At 41.6% G+C, this 22,235-nt stretch overlaps 2 protein-coding genes across 4 annotated transcripts; both read left to right on the forward strand.

Annotated features, from left to right (window-relative positions):
* The first annotated feature begins 4,970 nt into the window (after positions 1 to 4,970).
* crsp7 (cofactor required for Sp1 transcriptional activation, subunit 7) lies at positions 4,971 to 10,030 on the forward strand. 3 transcript variants are annotated; one of them, XM_058067208.2, is made up of 4 exons: positions 4,971 to 5,116; positions 5,228 to 5,426; positions 6,384 to 6,458; positions 7,219 to 10,030. In XM_058067208.2, the coding sequence occupies exons 2-4, from the start codon at positions 5,355 to 5,357 to the stop codon at positions 8,869 to 8,871; spliced, it is 1,800 nt and encodes a 599-aa protein (XP_057923191.2). In that variant the 5' UTR covers positions 4,971 to 5,116; positions 5,228 to 5,354; the 3' UTR covers positions 8,872 to 10,030. The 3 variants fall into 3 exon arrangements, with proteins under 3 accessions (XP_057923191.2, XP_057923190.2, XP_057923193.2); XM_058067207.2 differs by having other exon boundaries at positions 5,019 to 5,426; XM_058067210.2 differs by lacking the exons at positions 4,971 to 5,116; positions 5,228 to 5,426 and adding an exon at positions 5,744 to 5,976.
* Positions 10,031 to 12,988: 2,958 nt separating this feature from the next.
* Positions 12,989 to 21,798, forward strand: cnn2 (calponin 2). The gene is made up of 7 exons (XM_058068744.2): positions 12,989 to 13,155; positions 16,871 to 16,992; positions 17,073 to 17,139; positions 18,661 to 18,798; positions 18,888 to 19,004; positions 20,144 to 20,284; positions 20,488 to 21,798. The coding sequence occupies exons 1-7, from the start codon at positions 13,099 to 13,101 to the stop codon at positions 20,785 to 20,787; spliced, it is 942 nt and encodes a 313-aa protein (XP_057924727.2). The 5' UTR covers positions 12,989 to 13,098; the 3' UTR covers positions 20,788 to 21,798.
* Positions 21,799 to 22,235: the final 437 nt, after the last annotated feature.

Consider the following 22,235-nt stretch of genomic DNA (forward strand, 5'->3'; position numbering starts at 1 on the left):
GACTGTAGAAGAAAAATGATTGATAATTACTGAAAATGTCCTTTTAGAGAGATATGAGATGAACCTTTTAAGCACAGAGCACCAGTTAGTGTCAACGGTTGTGAGAATGTCATCATGCACTTTCAGTAAAGTGGATCCTGTGCTGTGGTGGGTCCTATAGTGAGATTGGAACATGTTAGTAATATCATGGATAGACACATATGGCCACAGTTTCTCCGTGAACTTGGACAGGAAGTACGGATAAGAAATTGTACCAATTGTAACTTAACGGCAGTGGGGGCAACACCCAGCCCCAAGCAGGCACAATGACTGGAACGTTGGTGGAAGAAAAAGCTCAAAAGTTAGTTCCACCAGCAGCTGAGAAACCTCAGGATGGATTGTGTGACCGTTGCCAAATTGTCCATAAAAAGCTGTTGAAATGTATGACATCCACCCCTCTTTCCACGTCTTCTGTGATGTCTCTTTCCCGGGAAGTGGGCGGATAGAACATCTCGGGAGTGACACCTGGTTCAGGTACTGGTTTAGTGACTTCTGAAGGCCTGGACTAGCGGAAGTATACCAAGGGTTGGGTTAGGACGACTACGCTACGCCACTGTGAAACAGTGAAGCTTCCGAGGGAGACCCCACTTGGATGGGTTTGCCATTTTTGTACTCCTCATTATGCATGAAGTCTGATCACTGTGTATCCTTGTTTTGCCTTAAGAGCTCCACATTTCAGTTTTCATGAAGAAATGACATTGTCCCAGTTCAATTGTCAAGTACTTTCGCAGGGTACTTGGCCCCCCCCGTAAGTCAAAGTTGCACTACGTCAACGTATACAGTCGTCCCTCGTCACTTTGTGATTTCAAGTTTTTAAAAAATCTAATAAATAAATCATGCTGTTTTATGGTTAAATATTAGTAAAAAAAAAAATATGCACATTTAAATAAATGTATTTTTCTGCCCAAATTAAGCATTTTTCAAGTATAAGAATGGATAAATGAACTAAATACATTCAAAGATGTCGCTGATATGTAGTATTCTACGCTGGTCACCGGGTATCTGGTAATGTTACTGTAATGCAGGGTGAGACACACAAGCACCACCTTTTATTGCAGGTTTGAATCCTCTCACAACATTCACAACAAACCCTAATAAAAACGCGGGCTGCTGTTGCAGACGTTACCCATGCAAAATTCAAAAAACTCAAGTCTGAACCTCTACCCGTCACTGAGCTCCCTTAGGTTACATTTACAGTAACCCAGTCTTATTAATGTCTTATTTACTATTATTGTGTCTACTATATTGAGTAATAGGAGCCTAAAGGTGACTATAGGGCTGTTATTTCATGTCTAGAGGGCTCTAATATTGTTCTACAAAACATATTTAGAAGGTCGGGAACTGGTTTTCTATACTTCAACTCCTAAAATATACTCATCACGGTCGGCTACGGAACCAACTAACCGTGACAAACGAGGGACTACTGTATCTTTTTTTCTTTTATTTTCAAGTTTCACTGAATGAGGTGTGCATGGTGGCATTGATGTTTACATTTTTGGTTGTTTTATATTATTCTCCGTGTACAGAATGTGATTAGATTTTGAGGAACCTGACCTATGCAAAAGTGCAGCATCGATTTACGACTACAAAGTGAAACATATAGAGTAATATATATCGACCCTTACATAAAGAAAGCGGTGCCATGTTTATACAGTACGTATTTTGATACGATTTTTGAAAGGCTCATACAGAGTGCTCTCTTATATTACTCCCAAAGAAATGACCTCAGTGTTGAAGAAATATATTTTTCCAGACATTTGAACAGCCTCTAATCTAGAACAGCATTGCGGATGCAATGAGAATGTATTTATATATGATCATACTGTCAAGGCATCAACATATTTACCTACATATGTTGCGTTTTGGATGTGTTGTTACTTTTTACTCTCCGCAAAATCGATAAGATGTTTCCCGACACTACCGCCTGTCTGTTGATGCACTTTATGTTTTAACTTGTAAGACTGCTTTAAGGGAATTTAGATACCAAACCTGGAACCGTGATAGCCCCACCCCTCATTGCACTGCACATTCATACACAATGATCTTATATTTAATACTAGAATCCATATCAATAGATGGTCTTTATGGCCACCTACTTTGACTAAAATGTCATTGAAATTGTGATAGTAAACTTCACAAAAGTACATTTGAGCCACTGTGTTATGTTATAATAATAATCATCTCAATGGACAATGCTATGGATGTCATTTAGACTAGACAGTGTGTAGCTTGTAGAGCAGTGTTGCTTCACGACAGCGGGTGTGAACCGCAGCTCCCCGGTGCCGGCAGTACTCATACCATGCTTGACTTGAGGCAAAGCACCTTTATCTAGGTACTGACTTGGGTTAATTGGGTATTGGTTGCGTGTTGAGTCACTGAGTCAGTGGATGGTACATTCTACACTGCCGTACAAGCTGTACACTGATTACTCTAAAATGATATTATTATAGTATCATGACTTGAGAGAAACAATCTAATTTGATGGCTTTCAAAGTGTGATGCATTGTGTTAAAATGTGCGTACACTGAGGGATTCATTTGCCTTCACGTATTTCACATGATGAAATAAACGACTGCCATTGTGGTTCATAATAATGTCTTTCAAGGTCCTCTCGTGTCAGCATATTTCATTAATATTCTCACACAATTTAAATGCAAATGACTTCTTTCTTTTTGCTCGTGTCGGTGTAATTATTTTGTGGTTGCATGAATGACTTGACGAGGTTCGACTTCTGTTTTCTTGTTCTTCTTTGGTGAGCTCTGTTACCTGTTGCTTCAAACTCAAACTGTCTTTTTTTGTGTCTTTATCTCATCGTCTGTGTGTGAAGATGCTGAAAAGCCGTCCTTTGGTTGGTACTGTGTTGTTACACTGCAATATACGGTACAATATGTGCTCCTTTCCTGTATATTGTCATGGTGACTGTGTAGGCTTGCTTTGTAGTTTGCTGTAAAATGATGGGTTTTTTGTGCTTTTATGTATTATAACCATGTCAAGGTGAGAACATGCATTAAGAAATAACGCCGTGGCTGTCATTGTGGCTGACGTCTTTGTACGTCCATTTTCTCTTTGGTTTGTTCTTTGAGCTCGGACTTTGTCACAGTGTGTGTTTTAGTCTCCAAATTGCAATTCTTTTAAAATCACCCTTTTATTTTTTCCTTATTAAATGATTTATCAGGTAAACCCAAGATTGTAACCCTAAATCAACTGATTAGAAGAGTCAAAATGGGTCATAATGAATGTTTACATTGAACATAAGTGATATTTATGCAGCATGACCTACACCGTTGTGACTCTTGTATCTTGTCTAATGCTTGGTAAATCTCTCCTTACTGCATTATTTTTAAGTCAAACTCAGAACCACTTAAGGACAATGAACTACTGTACGGTTAACCACGTTAGTCCTTTTTCTGTGCATTTTGGGGACAACCATGCCTGTTCAAGCCTCGTCCAATGGCAGCTAAATTGTAACATGTGTTTTGTTTAAGAGTACATCATTCCTAATGCTTAACCATGCATTTTATGGCCATGAAGGATGTACTGTGTGATAACTGTACACTGCTCTCATTGGGAAAAAATCAAACATATGCTCAGTATGCAAATTCTAACACTAAAGCGCAGCCCAGGTTGGTACTTTTTTGGAGCTAACCCTTTAAAATGACCGCTTGAGTGTTTTCTATTATAAATGATCTATATATTAACTGTCAAGATTGGACCAAAAGGATCCAAGTTGGCTGTAAATGTGTGCTATATAAAAAAATGCTTCTGTTTGTAATGTATTTTCTTGTGTGAAGGCTACTGTCTTTGTAAAAGATGAATAAATATATCTGAATATGCATACCTGTAAGTACATTTTGTCCTGAAAGATGGGAAGACAATATAGTTCAGTGCGACATCAATCAAAGACGACAGCAATACAAAGAGCCTACGTGTCGTATTACTTAAAAAAAAAACATAAAAGAGTGATGTAAATGTATTTTTATGGTGCTTGTATAGCCACCGAAGTAGACACAAAACGTTACGTTGTGTCATATAAGGTACAAAATATGACGTATTAAAAACAGCGACATCTGCTGCACGCAGTAAAGGGGCAACACTTGGAAATAAAAGCTAAAAGATTGTTGTGTTTCTCTCCTAACGTGTAACGTAGAGCATGTGTACCAAATGGGTAGATGTTTCTCGGGCTCCCCCTGTTGGCCGAACACTCACATTAACCGCAATGATGACAATGAATCCAAATCCAGTTTCTCCTCAATGGAACTAGTTTGTAATAAAGGTCAATTAATTTATGTGCATGTTTAGTTTATACACCAAAAAATACAAATTACAGCCCCCATTGTAATTTATATTGCTTCTAAACTAGTTCTCACTAATATTACAGTCACAATATTTACATTAGGTGTAACTGATCACCAATGTTTGGTCAGTTTTTCGGTCAGTTTTTATTGATTTCTATCAGTTGTAATTTTTTTAAATCAGAAAAAATCACAAGATAAACATGTAATTTAAACTAGACCGGAAATGAGTTTTTTCTGCATGAAATGATCTAGCAAAAGCAGTGTGGCGCCCCACAAAAGGTGCAGCAGCTTGAGAAAAACAAAGAAAACGTGTTTTTCTAACCTACTAATATAAATATAAACAAATGATAATTTACTGCTCTGTGGCATTTCATGGGGGAGCAACCTTTTTACCGTATTAGGTAAAAGCGTTGTGTCAATAATAAATGCATGGTATTTACATTGAAATGCATTATTAAATAAAAATGGGGGGCTTAAGCAATGATCATGTGCGCACTAATCTTTCGGTTCAGTCTAGCAGTATTTTATATGAAATGCGATTAGGCTGTGGCTCAGTAAAAAGCAACAAAAAATGTCTAAATGACGAGGACAGTTGGTAAATGCACATCGGGACTGTGCGTGTAGGAAAGAAGGCGACGGGTATTCCCGTGGGTGTATAAAGGAGGCAACCGAGAGTGAGGGTGTACACACTGCGGGGATGTTTACTGTGCTCGGCGCGGACGTCAGAGCGCACACAATCCCAGCATGCACCGCGAGGCCGTTGAGAGATCCAGCAGCTGGTAGTGAGTCGCCAAAGCGCCGAGCAGGCAGCAACCCTGCGGTCCACACACAGACAGCACATACATTATTTCAGCCTCCATGTGAGGGGGAAACTCACTTGTCTACCTTTCCAGGCGGCAGGAAAAATATGCTGTGCGGACGCCTGACGAGTCACTGCGGCGGCTTTTGAGTCACTATTGTGTTTCGGTTTCCATTTTGGAGGATTCCTCCCTCCATCCTCCGGTTCGCACCGAACAGGCAATGACAACGGTCTCAGCAACCCCGCAGCAGATGAGGGACCGGCTGCTGCAGGCCATCGACAGTCAGAGCAATGTGAGTAAGGCTAAAAGTGGCTATCGAGCTAACGTTAGCCTGTTTACATGCAAGTCCGGCAAACTCCACTGTGCACCCAATCAATCATTTACCGTTCATTTGCTTCAAACATGTATGACTGACATTTGTCGTTGTCACCGATCACGGCGAGTGTCTCCGAAATGAAAGCGGAGAGGCGCCGGGCACTCGAGTTGACAGCTTGGAAGCTAATTTAGCAGCAGCGTCCCCCCTGCTTAGATGCCGTTAGCTGCGCTATGTAGCATGCGAGCGGCTGCTAGCCTCAACACCAAAGCAGGGAAGTAGCGTATAACTTTACATCGGAATAACGCGCTTGGTTAACTTAAAAACTTGATTAGACCATATACGTCCATCAAACACATCAAAGTTGAGCCTGTTGGTGGTTTATATGTTTATAATTCAATGTTAAAGAAGTGTGGGAGGCTGCTAGCGAACTCTTAGCATGTGTAGCCGAAAGCTAGGTTTGAGAAAAGAGCGATACCCTTCCGTCTCAACTTGGTAGCGTTAGCATTGTCAGCTAACGTTAACGCAGGTAAGTATCCTCAAACATTGGGTGAAGCTATCGTACAAATGTGTGTCTCGTTTAGTAAACGATACATAGACTGTTACATAAGCAACTCCGTTGACAGGCGCTTGGCTTTATGTATGCACGTTTTATGGAGTTGACACATTGCTGTGTACTTTCCAACGACCCTCTCTTTACTCAGAAGCTAAGGTCTGTAGCTTGTTGCTAACTTGCCCCGTTACTCTCACGTTGCCATTATAATTCCCTGAGTTTGGACCAAGACCTTTTTAGCAGCACAGCTCGTAAAAGCCTGCATACATTGTGTATTATAGCACAATGGCATTAGATTCACTTGTTAACCAGAGCCCAACTCATAAGGCACAGTGCACTTTTGGAAGACTGAATTAACTCAAAATGTTCTCTTTCCATTGCAGATATGCAATATGGTGGTTGTACTTGAGGTGATTACCTGTCTTGAGAAGTATCCTATCACCAAAGAAGCACTTGAGGTGAGATGAATTGACACCAATTGGCATACTTTTTGTAATAGTTAGAATTGTACATTGTAGCTGGTGCAGAATGTCTCTACTTGCTGTTGACACGTTTCCACTAGAAAAGTGGGTACTATGGGTTCCTATTTCGAGTATGTAGCGAGTCAGGGTTCCAAGCATGCTGAGTCAACGGCTAGCCATGATTGGTTACGCTGTTTTTGCAGATCATCATCACTTCATTATAATACTTGATTTTATATGGTTAGAAACGACTTTTAAGGGCTGACAAACACTGACACATTCAGTATAGCCCACTGCTTTCAACAGTTAGATTTGATTATCAACACCTTTCATAATGGAATTCTGCTGTAATGTCAATGAATAACCCATTAAGTCAAAACACATGGAACACTCACTCCAATCGAAAGTACATTTGTGCATGTAATAAAGACAAAGATTGTTGCTCTGATACAGAAGTGTGAACATCGATATGAAATGTATCCTTAAATTACTTCTGTTGTGATCTATACGGAGAATAAAGGGTCAATCCGGAATATAACGGAACGGGAAATACTGCTGGTCTCTGCTTGAAAAAAAGCATACCAAAATGTAAACACAGGATCTTTGTTCTTGTTTATTGTGTCTTGTACCAACTGAAGTGTTCCAATGAGTGTTTTTGCTGTTGTTTCTGACAAAGTCTAGTAGTGCTTAAGCCGTGCAGTGGAAAAGCAGCCTTTTGTCATTTGAGTTCTTTCTAACGCTCACACGTTTGCATCAGGAAACCCGACTTGGAAAACTGATCAACGATGTACGGAAGAAGACCAAGGATGAAGACCTGGCCAAGCGTGCCAAGAAGCTCTTGCGAAACTGGCAGAAGCTGATCGAACCCGGGCCCGCCGTGGCTGCAAGCACCCCCGGCTCCACCAATGGCAGTTCTCATCCCTGCAGGACGGACGCCTCGCCGCCCGACATCTCTTTGTCAGGGAAGGGGGTCCCCGAGGTTAAAGGCAGAAATGATGTTCACAACACTTACTCGCCCAAGGCTGAAAAATCAAGCAGCCGCAAGCGCAGAGCGGAGCACAGAGACAGTGGAGTGCACTTACCAGAGAAAATCTCAAAGATGTCTTCGTATGACAATTCTGTTTCACCGCCCCCCACGAACGGGATCGCAGGCAGCCCCGACGCCTTGCTCGAGCAGGACGTCGTCCCTTCCCCTGACCGATCTCGACTAGAACACCTTGACAATGATAAAATCAACAGAATTCCGGTAAATGCTGTAAAGCCTCGGCCCAGCTCCCCCGGAGTGGCCAAACTACCTAGCACTTCGTCTTTAATCAAGGTTGCTGTGATGCAGCAGCAGGCCAGAATGGATGATGGTGGCGGAGGGGGGCATTACCAGGCCAGAAGCCCCCGTGGTCTTTCTACCAGTCCAAGGAGCACAAAGCAAGATGCCACGACCAAGCGCTCTGCGGTATATGCACAAAAGTTAACGTCTGTTCCCAGCCCTTCGCCGAGGGATTCTCCCTTGCCTTTGTCCCAGCCCTTGTCCTCCCCAGCTCACTCTTCTCATAGGTCTGCAATGCACTGGGCCACCTCACCGGAGGTCTCTTCTCATTGCTCATCACAGGACTTAAGCATGTCACTGGAATCCCCTGCAGTTTCCCCGTCGCCCTCTCACCCCCAACACAACTCAGAACTGTATCGGCAGGCGTCCGAAGGAGCCATGGCTCTTTCTGACGACACGGACGGCTTGCTGACGTCCACCTCGGAGTATAAGAGGAGAAAGTACCGCTCCAGAGACTATTCTGTCAACTTAGACGGCCAGAAAGTAGAGGACACGACTAAACCAGTACGATTAAAAGAACGCAGACTAACATTTGACCCCGTCACAGGTCAGATCAAACCCCTAGTCCATAAGGAACCTTCTCAATCCGAGGAACCCCCTACTCCTGAGCCCCCCATTGAGTCCAGGCAGAGAACTGAAAGCACTGTACCGCAGGCCCCAGCGCCAGCTCCAGGCCCAGGCCCCGGCCCCAACCCTTTCCACCAAACAAACTGGAAGGAGCTGTCCAGAAATGAAATCATCCAGTCCTACTTGAACCTTCAGAGCAACGTGCTCACCTCGTCCGGGGTCCAGGCCCCGAGCGCACACTTTTTCATGTCCGAGTATCTGAAAAGGGAAGAACAGGGCGTGAAAGAGTCGAGGAAAATGCATGTTTTGCAGGCAGATAGCCCAACGGGGGATTTACCGGGCGTGAGTCGGGATGTAAATGACGAGGACCTGGACAGGATACAAAGCCAGCACTGGCCAGGGGTCAATGGGTGTCTGGATACCAATGGCACCTGGTATGACTGGACAGAGTGCATATCATTGGACCCTCATGGGGATGAAAGCAAACTGAACATCCTGCCGTACGTTTGCCTAGACTAAGGGGTTCTTTTTTCCAACTCCTGTTTTTGTCTCCCCACAGAGACAAGATCATTTGTGATTTTGTTTGTCTACTGTGAGTTTGGCAAAAGCCAAGCCTGCGAAACTCTCCCCACCCCACACCGCCCGCCCCTCCCGTGCCTCTTCTTTCTGTGATTGAGAGATTTTGGTATAAAAAAAAAGATGACAAATTAAAAAGAATATTTGAGTTTGTGATACCAAGGGCTGCTTTTGTTTTCATTTTTTTCAAGCTGGGAGCTACAGGAAGTATCCGGCCCAATTTGCAGATTGCTGCTAGTAGCTCACAAGACAAAAAAGAAGGGCAGAATTATCCCTGCTAGCAGGAAAACATGCTCACGAGGAAAATAATGCCCCCGCCGCTTTGTTTTTCTGTTTGATTTCTACAATTGAGGGTGGGTTGGCGTTTTGCTGTCCTGTGCGGGCCGTCAATGTTTGTAGATTAACACGTCTCCTGTGTGAGGGGCATAACTGGCGGTTACAAGAAGCTTTATGTGAATTCTGAAAGTAAATTATAAATTTCTTGTCATGTACACAGCTATTTATTTCAACCAGTACATCTTCTATCCTCCCATTACCTGACGTTGGCAAAAACTGCTTTACTTCTTTACTTTTCCTGTGTTCAAATCTCATCTTTCTACTTTTATTTTTATTTCCATCGGTTTTCCCGATAGGCCAGTTCAAGCGGTCGCAACATTCCACACAGACCTTCTGCCTTACTGCGCATTCAACTCCTTTATGCATCCAACAAAGACAAACTGGTTTAAGTTCAAATTCAGATTGGAAGACCAGTGCCAGTGGTGAAATGTGTCCAAAACTTAAATCCGACCCAAGAAGTAGTATCCAATGAATCTCCCTTAATTTAGATGACTTTTTATGGCTCTCAATCAGGATCAGTTATTCCCCTACACCGGATCAGTTCATGCATAAACTGTTCATAGTTTTAGTCCCATTTTGAGATTGTGTATCTGCGGCTCTATTGAGTATACAGTTTAGTATCATTTTTGTTTGTCCATTGTCAAGCCAAACAATAAAAGGGAGAGAGCTTGGTGTCACATCTTCCTTTCCATCTTTGTGTGACCACAAAAACCTGATTTTTTTTTTTTTTTTTTTGCCTCCCGTTTACACCAGTCTTTCACCATTATCTCATCATTCTTCCCTACCAATGTGCCTTGGTAAATTGTAAATCTGGATTTGCTTCCGCAAGCAAGGCTCCCGTCCTTGCGGCTGGGTTTATAGAGAACTCCAAATCCCATGATCAGTGTGATACTGGTATAATGCACTGTGCCTGTTACTTGGTTTGGTTTTTCTACACAATAAGGGAGGAAGTGCAGACAACAGGTAAAAAAAAAGTGCACAAGTCAGCTGGCAATAAAAAAGTGCTACAACTGATAGATAAGAATATGCTTTCTGGAGTTTTGACTTGGGCGTCTTTGTTCAGTGTTTAACATCTCTCAATTATTTGAAAAATAAAATGATCTAATTCTTCATCTCGGTCCGTTCACTTGTGTGACTCTCAGTGTTCTCCCGAGTTTGGTAGTAACTGCTGCCATTTTCGACGAATGAATTGTGTTGTAGTTACTAACTCATCCAGAAGGGCGCGCACTCTGTCCATTGGCCTCTTAGAGCAGGGGTCTCAAACTCAATTTACCTGGGGGCCACTGGAGCTAGGGTCTGGGCAAGGCTGGGCCGCATCAGGTTTTCCAAAAAAAAACCTGCATATATTAAAAAACAGAAAAATATACAAACTTTTTCAGTGCTTTGGTTCCAATTTTCTACTATAAAAGCTCTGATAAAACATTCCACTGTTCTCAAATATCTTAATTTTTATTTTTCTGCACAAAAGATTAAAAATAAATAAATCAAGAATAAAAATCAATCCGTAATAAATAAATATAATAATAAAACGGCAAATAATAAAAACTTAAGAAACCACATATAGTTGGTGGGTAGACAAATGATTTTTTTCAGATTAAAATGAACAAAGCATTATTAGAGCCCTGTAGACATGACAAAACATGACTATAGTCACATTTATACTCTTTTTATTTACAACATATTGCGCAACTGCAAGGTCTTGAGACACATGCTAACTCGCAAACTAGAGAGCTAGCGGCCTAAACGGTAGCCTTCAAGTTATTTCCTTTAAACTTAAATAGCCAACAACTTACCACTTCCACATGGATAGGGAGGATAACTATTAACAGTTATTTAACCTTTAACATGAACATTAATCAAACGTAATAATTTTTTCTGGGTACATGATACCATACAGCATCCAGATCAAACTTGCGCGGGCCGCACTAACATTATCATCATCATATCATCATATTAAGGCGGGGGCCTCAAACTAGTGTCCCGTGGGCCACATTTGGCCCACGGGCCGCGTGTTTGAGACCCCTGTCTTAGAGGAAGTAACGAGCCAATTTATCTCAACTGATGTTGGGCTCAGTAATATGTTGAAATACATCCTATAGACACCTGCAATCATGACTAGACCAACTACTTTTACTGGTCAACGATCTCCATTTCTGTATAAAAGTGACACCCAAATGACTGATCTGGGTCTGGTAAGTGTATGTGTCACGCTCTGCTATTAGACACAAAAGCCTGATGAGTAGTGATTTTGCACCTCCAGGTACACTGACTCAGGCCTCTGCACACCTGGATGACATCATGGGTTGCTGCATTTTAGCGTAAACACCTGCAGGCAAGCAGGTGCTGTTGTGAAGCTCCACTCCGAGCCTTGTGTCACTTCTCTTTCAGCGGTTTTGTACCATTGTGCAACCCTGTGCTGTATCCGTTGATAAGACGTTGTGCCGTTTTGAGCCCTTTAAAATCAATTAAACATCTATTAAACTGTAAAGCTGCCCCCCTGCCTTTTCAGTTTATTTTTCAGTGTATCAGACATAATACTTTAGACTGGGGGAGGGAATTAGAAGTATATTATTATATATATGGTTTATTACCAGATTGTATTTTGTGTCATTTTCTGTCAGACATTACCACGGTCATGGCGAAGGCAAAACGGCCTTTTGTCTGTGTGCATGGAAGGATTGTTGGGACATCAGCAAGCAAAGGCTAGCAATGGACACAAACAATACCTGTCGTCAAAGATCCTAAGGGTAGTCCCCCAAAATGGTGGAGAATCTGAACAGCTTGTCTGTGAAAAACAGGCCGATTCTTTACTGACATCTGTATGAGAAGGGCTTAATGGAGCTTCAGGCGACTGACCAGGCAGAGATGTTCAAATACTAAAGTTGTACTACTAAAAGACTGAGGCTTTCAGGAACCTTCAGGATCCACGTCCCATCACGTTCTAGGACAATAAATGTTTTTGCCTTTGCCATCAGGTCATGACTGTGAATGTGTGTCAGAAAATGACATACTCTTCTAAGACACCATTGGTGCTAGTGTAGGATGACAAAAAAACTTCCTCATAGGGAAAACTAATGATGTTGCCCATACAACTGAATGTCTACGTGTCTTTGGCACTGCTAACTTCTCACTACTCCTTAAAAAAAAAAAGTTGGGATATGGCGCCGACATTACGTCAGCTCAGTAGCTCGTCGTTGATTTCCTCACCTTGTGTTTTTACGACAGCGAGTCAAGTATGTGCGACAAGCTTGTCGAGTCCACTGCTCGTCTGGTATGCAGGGAGGGACCCCTGGATCACTCCCACCATTGAGGAATTCTGGAAGTTTCCTTCCATATATGGACTTTTTGATATCAATCGTCACCTAACTAACGAAAGGGGGAGGAGGAGCCTAGGATCGATTGACAAAGCCTTTGCCCAAAGAGTATACAGTTAAGAAGATAGTTCTCGCTCTTGCGCGTCTGTCGATAAGTATTAGGTCGAGTGTCAAAAGCAACAAAACTCTGTGAGAAATAAAAAAAATACATGTGCATACGTAGGTGGGTGTCCCTATAGCTTATGCATAATCAATAATAAGACAATATTTGAATATTCATGAGGTATAATGTGTGAAGGTCCTCGCCACGAAATACCAAGTGGTTCAACCTGAGAGGGGAACTATCTTGACTCTCTCGATACTGATCTTTGAGCGAAACCGTAAGAGCTTTCTAATTGGTCGCCGTAAAAGAGAAAGGAAGTATTTAGTCCAGCCCTTGGAAGAATCAGTCTAAGTTATTTTACTCCGTCTTTAAAAACCTACAACTACTCATTTTGCCTCCTGTTGAGAAATAAAAACAATGTCGGGCTTCGTCAAAGGTCCCTCTTACGGCTTATCGGCGGAAGTCAGAAACAAGGTACGTGAACTCTTGCATATCAATCAAACTTAGTTCTATCAAAACTTTTTGCGCATCTTCTTCTCGCTGCGCTTTTCTCGCTACGCAAGTTTGCAGATCCTCCATTTTGATGTGGCTGAGAAACAAAAGTCTACACGGATTAAAAAAAAACAATATGTTAAAAAAAACTAGTCACTAATAATTATCACTTAGTATAATGCCATAAATGACGTGGTGATCAGTTTTTATATATGCAAGCATTAACATATTAAACAAACAAAAAAAACAGAATGAAAACACTCCACTGATTCTGTATTGAAAACAGACTTTGGGCGTTGTCCCCATGGCAAAAAAGTGTCGTTGTGGCACATTTCGAATCTGTTTTCTGTGCAGTTTGCAGGCCTGCATTGTGACCCGCATTAGCAGATAATGTAATTCCGCCATTGGACCCATTCAGCGATGACGTCCATTGTCCGCTTCAATGCACATTTACACTACTGACTACTGTCTTAACCCCCATACTGTGGTTGGAAGCCGAGCTCTTTGCCACCCCCCCCCCCCCTCCCATGCTTAACTTTTATTGATAAACCGCATCCTCTCCACGCAGGAAGGAGGTTTTTTTGGGCATATTTCTTGCATTTAAATCAGCAGCATGAGTTGGATGCGTCTGGCTTTTTGGACACTTTTTCGTGTCAGATGGGAGAAGTGGTCTGTTTTCTTTGGCCAAAGACCTCCGGAGCATCAGGATCCACTTAAAATACCAAAGCAGATGTTGGAGATAACATTTCTTTACCACTTAATGTGCATCCCACTGTGTAATTGCAGCTGCTTTATTGGAGAGCAGAGAAATGCTACTAATAGACTGTTGGGTATTTTTGTCTGAAGAGGTCCATGTGTTTGCTCTTATTTCACATAACTCCCTTAGGGTTATTCAAAGTCCGGCGCGGGACCATTAGTGGCTCGCAGCTCATTGTTTTTTATAGGCAATGTTATATTCTCATAGTACAATGATCTAATTGAATCCCAGCCATCCCATCAAAAAGCCATCCTTCTCAGTGTTTGTCATATTTGATTATTTTGACTGATTATTCAAGGCACACAGAATACTGTGTACTTCGGCTATATAAACATGAAATGTACACCAAAAGAAAGATTACACTCTCATCTTTCATGAGGAAAACATTATTGTTTCTACCTTTTTCCCGTCTTTAGTAATCATCAGTAGAACATAGGTAAGTTTCAGCAAAACTTTCCTTGACAACTGCACCAAACATGATCTCGTCTATTGTGCAGTTGCATCATCACCTCTTAAAAAAAACGTAAAAGATGTATAAATAGGTTTTAGGGAGCGAATGATTTTAAAAGTTCTCTATTCCTTCATTTCCAACTTTTCAGACTTATTCCAATTATTGCCAATAAACTGTAAATCACCGCCAAGACAGCCGCTTCAGTACCAGTTTGACTGATCTTTCAAGGTACTATTGTGTTCTATAGCTACAGAATATAACCTTGGAACCCACCAAAAAAAAAGATCAGACACAAAATAAAAAGTTTGTGTCTACCCTTTTCCGTTCTTTACTAATCAGCAGGAGAACATGGGTGAGTTTCAGGAAAATATCAGTTGCCGACTAGAAAGTACGGTTGGCCAATATGGACCTTAGCATACTATATCACAATATTTTTGGGATGTATCAAGATATGATATTAAATTCAGCGGAGGTCTTGCATAAAAAGCTACAAACTTTAACCCATATAAAGAAATACTCTCAAATTGTAAAGCACGTTTATTTATTGGTAACAATCTGGCTAACTTTTCCAATGGGATGACAGCCTCTGCACACATTACTACTAAATATTCAATGAACTGCAATGCTTGTGCTTGTGATTAAGGAAGATGTAGTCACCCATGCAATTCCAACTGCATATGTAGATATTTTTTGATGACATACTGTGCAATAACTGTGCAATAACCGTGACACTTGTGACCTGGTCAACATGTAGATAACTGTATATCGTGTCTAATATAATCTCATTTCTGATGACCCTGTTTTTGCACTTTATCCTCTTTTGTGTGCTACTGTACGGGGTTTCCCCCTGTGGGACTAATAAAGGCATATTTTATCTTATATTATCTTAAAGCTCGACCTCGCAGTCACTGCTCCTCTGCTTTTTTGCCACTTCAGCTGTTTCATGAACAGACTACACAGTCTCCCGTATTCATCCACTTTTGCTGTTGTTTGCTAATAACTAGTAGGGGAGGGGTGTGTCTATGCAGCGGGGCGTGGGATTGGGATGGAATCCTGACCAATCTCAACATAGTAGGGGTGGCCAGGGAGGAGACTGCGGAATCCGAGCATGTCGTCCCAGAGGAGAAGAATGCAGATGGACCCTGTACACAACTTGAGATTTATGGAGTATTTTCTTTGAAAAAGAAGCTTACTATAGTGTCCCACTGGGATCCAATATCATTTTATAAGCCCCTGGAATGAGCTGACTGGGGTCCTTTTGAAAACGGCCTGCATTAAAATGAAGAAAAAAAAACATGGCACCTACAAATGAAAATGGCTGACATGATGAACACATGGATGATCTGGACTACAGAAATGAATTGATTATCCAATTAATAATAATAATACATTTTATTTATATTGCACTTTACATTACAGAAATCTCAAAGTGCCACAAAGAAAGCATAAAACCTACAGTGAAGCGATAAAACAACACAACAAAAGGTATAGATATATTTATTAAAATTAACTATTTTGGTATTAGATTAATCATTTTTTGATCATCTTTGGGAGCAAATGAGTTAATTAAATGTGAATAATGTTAAATTGGGCCCGCATAACCTTCAGTCGTTCTTTATGCAGCCCTCATTGGAAGTTTGCACACCCCTGTCAGTGGATTGTTTGGTGCATTTGTGCCTTCTCATATGACAGCGAATGCATCACATCCCCTCCCCAAACATGCACAGAGCACTCAGGAAGACATTTAAAAGCGCACGTAACATTGAAGGGAGGAGAGCTATCCAGAAATGTTGACTTTAGTGGTATTTCCTGCCATCAATGACGCTATAGTTATGCCATTAAATGCCAGGAATTTAACTCCTCCGTACTTTTTTTTATTTTTATGCATGGAGGTTTGCAGTTCAAATCTGGAGCCACGTCCTTCCACGCACCGTGGGGTCACATTCCTCACATTCGCCTTGTCTCTGGAAATCACGTCTCCTTGTGGGCAATTAAAATAGCCACTGTTTGTTTTTTAATATGAGGATTAGCGACGGAGGAGAATGTGATTAAAACATTGCCGAGTAGAAACAGTTGTAGCTGTCCATGCAACATGTCTCTCACACTTACACATTAAAGGAACACACTCTAACTGGAAAAACAAATCCTTGTGCCCTGTAGAGGTATTTGTACACACCCTCTACTTCCCTGCAAAAGCCTTCCTCTGCTTTGAGGGAGAGTTTAACTGTTTAGTAAACAGGATGTCCTTGTGTGTGTCACCTTTTATTTATGTGAGCGAAAAGAGACTGTGTAAACATGGCAGATGCGGTGACCCTGAAACCCGATATGCAGTCATAATAAACGTCACAAACATTAGATATCAAGTAATTATCTCTCTTTTGGTACGTCACATGTCTCTGTATCACCCCCCACTTGGTACTATCTCAATGGGGGAAAAGAAAGTCATTTCCCAAGGAATGCAAATAACCTTCTGACCTCTTCCTGGACAGATTGCACAGAAATACGACCTCCAGAAGGAAGAGGAGCTGAGGGTCTGGATCGAGGACGTCACTGGCGCCTGCATCGGCCCTGACTTCCAGAAAGGCCTCAAAAATGGAGTCATCCTGTGCGAGTAAGCAAAGATGACACAACGCCTCGTTTCACTCCACCGTTGTTTTGAGAAGCTTCAAATATGTGTTCTTCTCTCTCAAGGCTTATAAACAAACTCCACCCAGGCTCTGTGAAAACCATCAACCATTCAATGCTAAACTGGCACCAGGTGAGTGTGTGGATGATGCAGTCTCTAATTAATAAGGGTGTGGTCATCTATTTTTATCTACTTTTTTTTGTTTTGTCGAAGATTTGAAGGAAGACGCGTATGGAAAAAAGTCCATATTTACAATGTTAATAGTGGAAAGACTACAAAAACAAGTAAATACCATCCATCCATTTTCTATGCCGCTTATCCTCACTAGGGTTGCGGGTATGCTGGAGCCTATCCCAGCTGTCTTCGGGCGAGGGGCGGGGTACACCCTGACCTGGTGGCCAGCCAATCACAGGGCACATATAGACAAACAACCATTCACACTCACATTCATATCTATGGACAATTTGGAGTGGCCAATTAACCTAGCATGTTTTTGGAATGTGGGAGGAAACCGGAGTACCTGGAGAAAACACACCCACGGCCACATGGGGAGAACATGAAAACTCCACCCAGAGATGCTCAAGCGGTGTGTGTGGCCAATATGGGCGTAATAACTGTGTAAAATAGCTTGTTCATTAAGAATGGAGGGCACAACACAAGTTTGGTTCTTGTTTGGGCAGCTTGTTAGAAAACAGAACACTGAAGTAGATTCCCCAATCACATTTTTTCTTTAGTAATTGTTTTTTTTTTAAATATTATTCAATCTTTTTTCAAAGGACAACCCCTTCAGTATAGCGGCCATTTTAGATGATTGTGACTGATCTTTCAAGGCACACAGAATATTGTGTGCTATGGCTATCAAAACATGGAACCTACCAAAAGAATGACTGGACTCCCGTCTTTCATCAGGGAAAAAGAGTTTGTTTATACCTTTTTCTGTTCTTTAGTAATCAGCCGTAGAGCATAGGTACGTTTCAGGTAAATATCAGTTGCCAACTAGAAAAGGGAGAAAAGCAGCTACATGCAACAGTCTTCCACACTCTCTAATTTCATTCATTCATTTTCTACCAGGGGTCTATCACAGGGGTCGCGGGGGGTGCTGGAGCCTGTCCCAGCTGTCTTCGGGCGAGAGGTGGGGTACACCCTGGACTGGTGGCCAGCCAATCACAGGGCACATATAGACAAACAACCATTCACACTCACATTCATACCTATGGACAATTTGGAGTGGCCAATTAACCTAGCATGTTTTTGGAATGTGGGAGGAAACCGGAGTACCCGGAGAAAAACCACACATGCACGGGGAGAACATGCAAACTCCACACAGAGATGGCTGAGGGCGGAATTGAACCCTGGTCTCCTAGCTGTGAGGTCTGCACGCTAACCACTCACCCGCCGTGCCACCCACTCTCTCATTTCCTCCTTTTTTAGTTTTTATTCACTTGAACCCTACCGAGCTTTTATCAAATGCATTTCTGCCACCTTGAGGACGTTTTCATGGCCCATAATGCTCTGCAGTGAAAATGCACAATTGGAGAGTTGGGTCATCAAAGCAGGACACATTGTCCAGTTATAAGCCGCATGGCATCTTGCTAGTAAGCCCCTCGTATGTTAGCAGAACATGGGTACTAATGTCACACGTTTTAATCGTAGCTGGAGAACCTGACCAACTTCAACAAAGCGCTCATTGGTTACGGCCTGAAGCCTCACGACATCTTCGAGGCCAACGACCTCTTTGAGAATGGCAACATGACTCAGTTACAGACAACGCTGCTGGCGCTGGCAAGCATGGTGAGTATCGCTGGGCCATCTTTTGGCTAACACCTTTTAGTGGGTGCGTGTTCTGTCAGGATGCACTGCTCATGTTTTTTGTTGTGCAGGCTAAGACAAAGGGGTCCCACTCAAGGGTGGACATCGGCGTGAAATATGCGGATAAACAGAAGAGGACATTTGACGAGGAGAAGATGAAGGCCGGACAGTGTGTCATTGGCCTCCAGGTAACAATAATGCAGAGACTCGTACTTTTTTTATTAATTAAAATGTAAATCCGTCTAATTGCTAGGATAGATTCACCGAGACGTTCAATGTTGTCAACTTGTCACATGATTGGATGTAGGAAAAAAAAATGTTCCCCATCTAATAGGGAGTACGTGGCTGCGTGTTGCGAAACCGAGACTGCCATGATCTCATGTCACGGCATTCTTGGTGTGAGAGCTGCTCATTGTTCTCTACTTCTTAAGACTCTCTGTTTTGTCATTGCTTTCGTTGCCAGGAAGCATGTGAGATGAACCAGGGCTACCTGAACCCGATGATTGACATTTTACTGTAAAAACACCATTTTTTGCTTCATTGCATAGTTGGTTACAAAAGTATGATGTTATGATGTATTTGACCGTATTTTCCCAGCACATGCACAGATATATTTAATTCCAATTACTGTATTTTCTGGACTATAAGTCGCACAAGGCCAAAAATGCATTATTAGGTAGAAAAAAACATAAGTCGCATATTTTGCGGGTAATTTATTTTCCAAACTACTTGACCAAAACAGACATTACGTCCTCTTGGGTAAGGCAAGTTCTTACAATAAAAGAAGAGAACAGGCTGAAGAGGTGTAAGATATGCTAACACAATGCTTATTCAGCTACACAAAAAATAAACATGAACACAAAAGGTGTCCAGTGTTTATGTAACATAAACAGTTTTTTCATTTCTAAGTCAGTTCACAGTTCAGTTCCAAATGTAGAATTGAAAATAAAGTTATTTTGATGTACAGCAACCCATCTTCTGTGTTTATGTTTGTTAGTTTAAAATAGTTGTTAGTTTAAATATTTGAGCTGTCAGAACAGCAAAAAAAATATGCGCGTCAAAGTGAAAGGACACGTCGTTGAGCTGCATGAATATTGTGGTTAAATTAGCACCAAACTGTCAGAGGGTTGCACAAACACCACTATTACTGACTCTACAGGTCATTTGGGCTGGCGCTATTCACTGCCAAACAGGTTGGGGAACAATTCTCATGGAGCTCAAATGCCCCGTCATATAAAAACATATTTGTGGTCGGAAATGAGGGGAAAATCCTCAGGTGGGTGGATATTGTTGCTTTCAAATGTTTGTTTTTGTGTGTATTCTTTAGATGGGGACCAACAAGTGTGCCAGCCAGGCAGGTATGAATGCATATGGCACCAGGAGGCATTTGTATCCTACCCAAATCCTGCCCCCCATGGACAACACCACCATCAGTCTGCAAATGGGAACCAACAAGGGGGCAAGCCAGGTATGGGCAAATATTCTCAGTTTGTCATCAAATCAGGATTACAGGGCTGCAAGTGGAAATGCTCCTCGGGAGGGAGGGTGGGGGGATTCTCATTCCACCGCCATGAGCTGGTGTCATGTTGAGTCTTGTCTTGTCATCTGCTAGGAAAGACAAAGGAAGCATGAAAACGCCACTGTAGCTCAGTAATGGTGTGTTTCTCTCAGGCTGGGATGACCGCACCGGGGACCAGACGTGCCATTTACGACCATAAGCTGGGCACAGATAAATGTGACAACAGCACCATGTCCCTCCAGATGGGCTACAGCCAGGGAGCCAATCAGAGCGGCCAGAACTTTGGCCTGGGCCGGCAGATCTATGACGCCAAGTACTGTTCAAAAGGCGGAGAGGTCACAGATGAAACTAACGGAGCGGGTGGTGTCTACATCCCAGACTACCAAGATGAGGGTTACCAAGGTTACCAAGAAGAGGAGCAGGTGTACCAGGATGAAGGGACGGATTACTAGAAGAGGGCCGGAAATGGAGAAAGGAAAGATTTTAAAAGAAAAAGAAGAAAAAAAACAACCTCAAGGCAGATGTTTTAGTTTTGTATCCAAAGGATGTGGCACCTTCTTTGGGTCATATCTTGATAGTATTCCATGAATGTTTTCTTATTCCTCTTTTTATGTCCAAACCCATGGTTACATACATCTACATGAACTGTATAATTGTGACTACAAAAGCCACTCATCTGGCTGTAATAGTTTTGTATCCAGGGACCTTTTTAATGTGCCAAATGTGCCCCCATCCCCATTGTTTCACTAACATCTTAGTTATGCTAAGGGAATATTTAGGGGCACCATTTTATCTTGGAAATAAAAAAAATTAAAAAAAACAATCTTAATCCTTAAGGTGCTGGGATGGTTGAGTTTGTGAAGAGGACATTTGAAATGTCATAGCCTGGCTTGCCATCACAATCACACATTTGTGGTTCTGTAATTGTTGCAAATTGTTCTGTTGTCCCCAGAACCGGTCCGACTTGTTTCGTTGGAGTAGGGCAAGTAATACAAAAAAAAAATCAATATTTGAACATTCCAAGCATGGATACTGGATCTTCTGTCAAGTGAATCATTCCTTTACGTTGGTTGATATGCAAACCAATTATATTTGATCATTATGTTTATTATTTATACGCAGTAGCATATTGAAGGGGGTGTTGTTTTCTTTTTCTACCGTGACTCTTGAGTAACATTTTTAGTCTTTTTTGTTTTCCCCCTGTGAAGTTGTCTCAATGGAAAAATGAAATGACCATTAAACTTACCTGCTAATTTATAAGGTACATGTAGAAATAAACATGACAAGAGCTCATTCTTAATTGGTGTTGACAGTCATGTCTTTCACTTGTTTTAGAGAATATATGAGCCTCATCGGTGGAAATTGTATTCAGTTATTTTAGTTCCATCTATGTCTACAGAATAAATTAGCAAGTGAGTTGTATGTTTTTATTGATGCAATGTAATAAAGATATGTATTCATTAGCTGGTGTGGTTCTGTGTGGTGTATATATGTATACTGTACAATTAGTTCAAGTCCTCAAAAACACTTATCATCATAGAGGGGAACTTACCATATGAGTGAGACATTGAGTCATTTTTGTTTCTTGGAACCAGTTGCACATCTTTTAAGTACACTAATGCACAGTGTAAAGTCTTAGACTGCAGTTTAAACAACTCCTCAGACATTGTTGTTTCAATGTTAATATCCTGAAGCCGTTCTTGGGGTTTTCATTTCACAAATGTCTTAAGATGTGTACATAGTTTGACTTGCTTCAATGTGAATAGAATTATTTTTAATATGTAATATAACAAGCAAAGAGTACGGATTAAAATGATCTGTAGTACAATTTATTGTTTATCTTTATCCCCTTTAATGTCTACATGTATTTATAAAATATATGTATTTAAATTCTCAACAT

This window comes from Doryrhamphus excisus, linkage group LG6, assembly GCF_037039965.1.
Source record: "Doryrhamphus excisus strain RoL-2023G ecotype Guam linkage group LG6, RoL_Dexc_Guam_v1.1, whole genome shotgun sequence".
NCBI lineage: Eukaryota > Metazoa > Chordata > Actinopteri > Syngnathiformes > Syngnathidae > Doryrhamphus > Doryrhamphus excisus.